The sequence below is a fragment of the Humulus lupulus genome, chromosome 4 (genome assembly GCF_963169125.1).
Source record: "Humulus lupulus chromosome 4, drHumLupu1.1, whole genome shotgun sequence".
In the NCBI taxonomy this organism is placed as follows: domain Eukaryota; kingdom Viridiplantae; phylum Streptophyta; class Magnoliopsida; order Rosales; family Cannabaceae; genus Humulus; species Humulus lupulus.
The window spans coordinates 237,673,762-237,682,349 of NC_084796.1; the positions used below are offsets into that span (position 1 = coordinate 237,673,762).

Below are 8,588 nucleotides of genomic sequence, written 5' to 3' on the forward strand. Positions count from 1 at the left end.
CATTCAAATTTAGAAAAATTAATTATATGAAAAAGATGGGAGAGAAGGGAAAGGGGTGGATAAGATTTTTTTCATCTCTAGATCTGGGTAACTGGTTACCTTCCCGTTCTTTGTGTGTATATTTCTGAGGATAACTGATTACCTTCACGTTCTTTGTATGTATATTTCTAAGGGTAACTGATTACCTTCACATTATGATGTGTGTGTATATTTATGGGTTCTTTATAGTAATTGGTTACTTATGTTACTAAAATCATAGTTACTTCTTCTTCCTTTTTCAATGAAGTGTTCTTCCGCTTTTCCTTCAAATTTGATATTTCTTTTCATATTTAATATGAGTAACCTGTCACCCCTCTTATGGCAACTAGTTACCCCTCTTATGGCAGAAAGTTACTCCTCTCAGGATAACTAGTTACCCCTCCTGGTATATATTATTTAACCTAGCTCTAGGATTTTTTACATAACTGACAAAAATCAATAAAGTAACTGGTTACTTTACCTAGTATTTGAAAAAAGAAACGTAAAGTCTAAAAAAAAAGGAAAAAAATGTTAATGATAAATAAAAATAATTTTAAACACAGTTTATATTAAAAAAAATTGCAAAACAACCAAAGAAAATTTTAATCTAAAATTAGTAATATAAAAAAAACAAATAAGCTAAAAAAATAATAATCAAATTACAAACATACACTTCCAAAATAATAAAAGTTGATTAAGAGTAAAACTATGGTATAAACAAACTTCTATACAAAAATATGGAAAAACAAACCCATAAAAGTGAAAATTCTTAAAAAAAAATCCATAGATTAACTTTTTTTTTATTTTTTTAAAAACCATATTTTTGTACACTATTAAAAATCTCATTTAAAATGTAATTTCCTCGTTATTATTTGACACTATTTTCTATCTGTGTTAGAGCACTCCCAATGGATACTCTACTCCATCCTTTAAAATACCTCCCCAAAACGTGCATTTTTCTATTTTACCTCTAAGTTCTACATTATATCATACATCAGTTTCTCTATATATTTATCTACATCATTTAAATATTATATCTTTAAACATATTTTATTAATTAAAGTAAAATAAAATAATTAAAAAAGAAAAAAGAAATAATAAATATATATACTAAATGGGAGAGAAAAAACTTATAAAGAAAAATAATAATATTAAAATATTATATAAATGATATGTAAATGTAGATAATGATTAATTGGAATTTGTTCATAGCTATTATAAATATATGTATAAATGAACTGATGGAAGATGTTTTTATGAGCTTTAGCTAAATATTATAGAGAAAGTGTATTACAAAATACACCACTAAAACATTTTTTTTTTTATAATTTACCTCAAACTTTTACATTATACTATTAATTCGCTTCTCTATTTTTTCTTTACATCATTTAAATATTATATTTGTTAAAATATTTTATTCATTTTAAGAAATAAAATAATTAAATATAATAGTATAACACTCATATATATACAAAAATTTATAAAAAAAATAATAAAATATTTATAGCTTGATGAATAGTATTTCACTATATATATAGAGAAATACTATTCATTTAGGTAAAAATATATAACTTTACATCACTTATTGAAGACTATTTAACAATTTTTTCTCATTATTTTACCACTTCCATTCTTACAAGCTACAAAGAAATTTTTTGATCTCATTCAAAAACTAAACCAACAACTTCATTGATTGCATTATATTATAAACAACAAAATGTATACAAATATATGTTTTAAAAAAAACCATACAAAACAAAGATATGCAAGAAAATGAATAAAATTGATATTTTAATGTCTATTATGTTTATAAAGGAGAATACAATGAAATATATATTTATATTAACTCGTAAAACACGGTTAATTCATCCGCATCTTTGTTAAAACGAAAACGAAAACGAACACAAATACAAATGGATCAATCCCACTGTGAAAATAAAATTTACTTGTGAGACTCACATTTGCATTGGTTATAGAAAGGGTGTATGATTGTTGTGTTAACAAAAGTTCAACACATGTGCTAGAGTCTAGATTTGGCACCTTTGTTTGAGGGAATTTGGAGAGCGTCATAATGACCAAAACCGTGATAAAGGACTCTAATTGGGTTGTTGTCATCTCCATATTCTTGGCCATACTCAGCAATGGTTATTAAGCCACCAGCTTCTCTGTCATGCATGTACACTGTGATTGGCATCCTGCAATGCAATCATCATGGCTTTCATCAATTCAACCCCAAAACCTAACTCTATACACACAATTACAAACACTAACACTAACACTAGTGCGACATACTTTTTAACCAACGATCAAAATAATTCGGTCCTCACCTCGAAAAAAAATTGGTACTTTAAAAGTATGACACAGCAGTTTGTGTCGTATTTTGTTTATAAAAAAGTGTGTGCATCTAGCATCACTCTAATTTTACTTACCAACATCCAACAGCAACAAATGAAGTGGGTGTTGCACACTAATAAAAAAGGGCAAATTGCAATTTCAATCTGTTGAAATTTTAATTGTCTTCACAGTATCTGAAATTGGGAATAAAGTCTGTATTTTGAAATTTTACAATACATGCATTTGATTTTCAGCTTTCAAAATGGTCAGCACAACTTGTCGAAATCATTTTCATTACAATGTAAATGTACCTTCCAAACCGCTAAGAAACTTAACTTAATAAATATGAACAGAATAAAAGTATTTTACTTACTTAAATAGCCATAAAAGGTGATCATAATTTAACCTCTTTCTTTTCAATATTTAAATTTACGAATAGAGATTTGAAAAGAAGTTTGCATTGTAAATTGTAAATAAAGACTTAGTTGTGAAAAAAATGTTAAAAGTTTGCATTGCAAAATCAGGCTTTGTAATTATGTAATTTACCCGCAGACACTGATCCCTTCAGTATAATTATTCAAAAAAAAAAAAAAAAAGAAGGCATTTGTGAACATTGAAATTTTTACTCAATATTGAAATATTGGTAAAACACAAAAAATTAAAAATAAAAGAGAAAGAAAAAGAGACTCACTGGAGAACATGTGAAGCCATGAATAGTTCAGGCTCCCCTCCCCAAACATGTGGCTTCCTGATTTGTGATACATATGTATCAAAATCACCTTCTACAAACCTGTGACATAGTAAAGCGTGAGATACACTAGCAATAAAATCAAACTATGAGCTCAAAAGAGTTTTGTACGAAAGATATAAGTGTCTCCTGGCCTATCATACAAGAGAAAAATCCTTGTAACTTTATTAAAAATACAACCTATCATCCCATTCTTAAGGATGGTAACTTTAAGGTTCTATGCAGTGTTATAAGAACAAATGAGAAAGTTGATGATTATGAAGCTAACAGAACAGTCTAAAAGAAAAACCCACCATTCTGTTTCTTCTCTCCTTTTGATAAACTCATCAGCAACCTGGATATATAATGGAAATATCAAAATAGGGCACCCCTTTGAAATATGGATATTGTGGTTAAAAAAAAGTTCCAGGAAAGAAGTTTCAAACTGAGATATCATGGCAAATGTTAATGAAACATACTCTGGCCCTCAAGTCATCTGCTAATTCTCTCTGCAGCTTCTCATTTGGAGCTGGTTTCCCAGCTCGTAAGCAAGCTCCGTGAGCAACAGAACGGAACATGCATCGCCCATCTCCTGGTATTCCTGCGCAGTATGGAGCAGTTATCTACAGTTTGACACCAAAGGAAATCAAATCAATATACGAGAATAGTTGCAATCGTACAAACACTGGAAGACCAGAAACAAATTCTCAGTATTAGTGATCATAAAGGACAGAGTGAAAAACAGGCAATCTTGACTCACCGATAATAGAATAGTCAGTATATACTTTCTTTCCATGTGACAATTTAACACGTGATGAATCACAGTCATCATTGCCTCCTCGTGCTCCTTCGGCATGTATAGGTTCAGAACTTGAATAACAAACCAGTAACCCGCAAATTAATCCGGCAGAGGCACAGCCTGATGGCCAAGAAATTGGTCCAACATTACAATTAACTTTAGGAAGCATTCTTTGCTTAATTCCTTTGGGCACTACAACCCTCATGTTCATTGCATGATTTGCTATTGAAATTTTAAGGTGTCTTCTCTGGGTCCCCTCAGTGCTAACCAAATCTTTAGCTGTTAAAGACCATAATTTGCCTTTTTCTTTGGAGAAGCAAGAGCTGACAAAGTTTCTCTGGGATGTTCGACCAACACTAGACGGATGATTCTTGGAGACAAACAGATGTGTATACTTTGTATTTGAATTCCCGGAATTCAAACAGAAACAGGATGAACTAGATGGCCTTCGGGACATCATAGAAGACATCTTGCTGCCCATCTGTGTTTGGATATACCCACTCAGGCAGACAGCAGCTTTTGCAGATGAGCTTGTTGAAGGACAAACAATCATATTTTCACAGCCTAAAGCAAAAGCAGCTAGCGTCAGTTGGCAGCTTGATCCATGAAAACTGTATAATTTATAATCTACATCAAGTTCTCTCACATTAGACATTTTTTTCACCCCTAATAGAAAAATCTATCTAGTATTAGAGTACACTACATCCACAGAAAAACTTTATTTCTTACTGAATCATTTCATTATACTAACCAATATAGATAAGTACCAACAATATTCAGTTGTAGGTATAATTATTGTATTTGTAGTGGTGTCAGCTCTTATACATGCAATAGATGGGGATTCATTTTGGTCATGCTTACATAAGAATCGTGGGCATATAATGGTATAAACAGTACTAATTTCATTGTAAATTGTGAAGAACTTCTACTTTCTAGTTTTTCTTAAAAAATCTAGGTCTCTGAATGTGTTAGTATATCCTGTCAGCAGCAGAATGATTGATCAGAAAATCGAAATCAAATTAATTCTCAGGTGTAAAAATTTCTGTTAAGGAAAACCAACACTGAACTTGAAGATCTGAAGCTTTCAGTTTCAAGTTCACATCATAACTTGAAGAACCTAAGGCTTAAGAAAAAGAATTATCAAGTCTGGGCTTGTTTGATCAATTTGTGATCCGATACTCAAAACACTGGTTCTTTCAGGTGTCTACACAGCACCTTGAAACAAATATCAAAGACCCCTAATTCCCAAAACGGAGAAATGAGGCAATATACTGTGGAAATAATGATAATGCCATATTACCTTGATACTCTATATTCACCTTCATTCTATTTCACATCAACATAGGTCCTCCCTAACATAATACATGTTACAGAGAAAATCATCAAATAACTTTACAAACATGTAAAGCAGAATTCAGGCTAGTAAGCAACTATTGAAACACATGAATGCAAAGCAAACAAAGAATAGATTATTGACTGTTTCCAGGTCTCTTCAAAAATCATAATCTCTTAAATTAATTAGTTAGAGAATAGCAGGCAATATGAACACAACAGGCAGCCCATTGTTTTAGTCTTCCCAGCCATCTACCATGTGGATACAGTCAACTTCATCACAAAAAACAAATAATTCTACATGTTATGGATCTAATGAGACTAACTAGAACTCACCCATCTCGTGCTACATTCAACGAGCCAAGAAATTCCATTGTTTCATGATGGGATTCTAAACTACCCGAGTTAATTACTCAAAAATATATGAAATAATAGTTTATGCAATAAGATAAACCAGAAGGGTTTGCCACTTTTGCTCTTTTTAGTGTTAAAAAAAGAAAGAAAAAGAAAGGTATTCATTGCCCAAACGAAGAACGAACTTGGAGACAACACAGCTTTTCACGGCTCCATAAATAAGAAGTGCGTACGTATAAAAAGTGAAAACCAGCTAAAAGCACCAAGCCCAATTATCACACAGATAGAGTCAATCCCATGAATGTTGCTTCTATATTCTAATGCCCCATTGCACCTCAAATTGACCAATGAATTGGAACTTGGAAAATTTGTGACACCAAATATATATATCTCAAAATTCACAACGATTCAGCATTTGAAAAACCCACAACAAAATTAAAACATAATCAATCATAAAAAAGAAAAGGGTCAAGAAAGCAAACCTGAGGAGTCCAACTAGAAGGAAGATAGCAGTACCACGTAGACGGTGTTATAGAAACTGCAAAGAGAACCCAGACAAGACACGATTAAGTTACTTAAGAAGAAAGCTTATACATATTCTAGAGCAGAGAAGAAGGGTCTGGAAAGTAAAGAATACCCTCAAACCAAACCCCGTCTGTTTATTTCACACAAATCCCACCAAAGAAAAAGGAAATAGGAAGAGAAGAAATATTGCTGTTGAAGATTGTATTTTTATTGAATAACATACGAGGAGGAAGTAGCTGGTTCGTATCACTTATCAACTACATTCAAAATCTTGTCGTTTAGGAATGTGCCACGTGTGGAGTCCGCACGCACCGCCACCATTAAACCTTATGTCGAGAAATGCTCTTTGGTCCATCACTGGTGATGAGCTCATTGGATATTAGAGAAACTTGGTAAGAGTTTTGGCTTATTTATTAGGTTTAAATAGCTATAATATGTAAAAAAAAAAATTAATATTTGGATAATTAATATAATTAATTTTTTGAGGATAAATTAAAAATTATTCTAATTTAGAAAAAAAGATTCTCAAATATTTTTACTTCCAAATGTTTTTTTTTTTTAATTGTGTTTTTGGATTTCAGCGTGGTTTTTTTACTCCAAATCATTCAATATTAGCTTATAGGACCTTTTTTACACAAATTTTAATCTACTGAATTCTTTTTCCATAATTTTAATGTTAGTTATCAAACTTCTACAAAATATATTTCACATATAACAAAGATAGAGTTAGACCAACACTAAAAGACTAAAAACGCAAATCTTATAAATTTAAAGTTAAAAAGTACAATCAATAACTCTATATTCTATCCGTGATATAAGTTAAAAGGTTCATTTAAACCTCAAAATAACTTATCCCAGCATATTATTTATACTAAACTAGCATAATACACAAAATTAGTGAATAGTGTGCGGCACGCAAAACACGTTATAACTTCACGAGTAATTGTCGGTAAAAATATTTAAGTATTTTTGTTTTTAACACTTAAATACCTAATTCTTTTTTCTTTATGACATAAATACATTTCATCAATATTTCTTGACAACTTAAGTACCTAACGTCAAATTTCCTGTTAGCTGCCAAGTCAGCCCCTATGTACCAATACGTGATTGATCCATGTTTTAAAAAAAAATCATTTAATTATTAAAAAATTATTTTAAAATAATTTCAAATATAATAAAAATAAAAAACTATTTAAAATTCATTTTAAGTTATAATCTAATCAAAATTAAATTCAATCAACAAAATAAAACAACATTAAACAAAAAATTAAGACTTAAATATTAAAAAATCTTAAAATGAAGAACAAGAACAAACTTCTTCTTTATTGAATCTACTCTTCCCCTTAAAACTCAAAATTCATAGCCTCCACCCCAAAAGCACAATGCTCCGTTGGAGGAGACCGGAGTCGACGAACCCCTTTGTTATGATTGGTTAAATACATGGTGAGATTGGTTATGCACGAAGAGAAACAAAAACCATAACAATTTCACAAAAGTCAACATGTGAGAGTTGACTTTCAATATAAGCATTTATAAATCATCTTTTTAGGTCCAAAGTGTTTCTTTAGAGTATATGAGACTAACCAAAAAGTTTGGGAGTATTTGGGGATGTTTTGAGAAAAGTTTTGGAGCATCAAGTCCGTGGCATCGGCGATGTGTCACCTCTGAGAGGCGATGCGTCGCTTGGCCACGAAAGAGTGGACCAGGCGACGCGTTGCATGGTGCTAGGCGATGCATCGCTTGGGTCATCCGTACAGGTCTGTACAGTGACATGTTTTTGGCTCCAAAATTCAAATTATAATGCTCTAATCTCATTGGTTGAGTCTAATGAGGTTCCCATACTTTTTAAATGGTTCATTTGAGTAAATTGGTGACTTGATCACTCACCTCTCTCTCTCTCTCTAAAAGAACTCTCTCTCTCTCTCTCTAGCTTTTAAGATCACTAGTTTTCTCCAAGATCTTCATCAAGAAAGCTTGACTTGTATGAAGATTCTAGGCTTGTGAATCTCAATCTCATTCCATTGTTGTAGCTTCAAGCAATTCCAAAGAGAAGGCTAGGAATTTTGGACAACAAATCTTCTTTTATGTCAAGCCTTGTAACATTTGTGGTTCACATAAAATCATAGACTTGTGATTTTATGTTTGAAGGTTCTTCTTCAAGAAAGGTAAACTCTTCACTTATTTGTTTATGTTTATATACTTTGTGATTATCTTCCATTAGAGTTAGATTACTTGTGATTATTTGTTTTGAGTTGTAATTCAAAACCAAGGTTATTAGCCTTATCCCCCAACAATCAAAAATCTCTATTCCTAAACCTTTGCATGTAGAGTCCAAGAACTTTACTTAGCTAATTGTTTAGTAGTGTTATAGTATGTTTAGTGTTATCTTTGTTACTATGGATTTTTGGTTCAGACCGGGAATTATTTGGACACTCATAGTAGTACTTATAGATTTTCTAAGTTTAATCTATAGTTTAAGAATATTAAGTATAACCTAAG

The 8,588-nt window shown here is 31.3% G+C and overlaps 1 protein-coding gene across 2 annotated transcripts; it reads right to left on the minus strand.

The window, feature by feature from the left end:
• Positions 1–1,782: 1,782 nt before the first annotated feature.
• Positions 1,783–6,358, minus strand: LOC133831369 (OVARIAN TUMOR DOMAIN-containing deubiquitinating enzyme 4). 2 transcript variants are annotated; one of them, XM_062261632.1, is made up of 8 exons: positions 6,202–6,358; positions 6,047–6,102; positions 5,179–5,230; positions 3,840–4,442; positions 3,559–3,680; positions 3,394–3,434; positions 3,044–3,142; positions 1,783–2,213 (listed from the first exon to the last, which is right to left on the minus strand). In XM_062261632.1, exons 3-8 carry the CDS (start codon positions 5,201–5,203, stop codon positions 2,039–2,041), a joined length of 1,065 nt encoding a protein of 354 aa, XP_062117616.1. In that variant the 5' UTR covers positions 5,204–5,230; positions 6,047–6,102; positions 6,202–6,358; the 3' UTR covers positions 1,783–2,038. The 2 variants fall into 2 exon arrangements, with proteins under 2 accessions (XP_062117616.1, XP_062117617.1); XM_062261633.1 differs by lacking the exon at positions 5,179–5,230 and having other exon boundaries at positions 6,202–6,354.
• Positions 6,359–8,588: the final 2,230 nt, after the last annotated feature.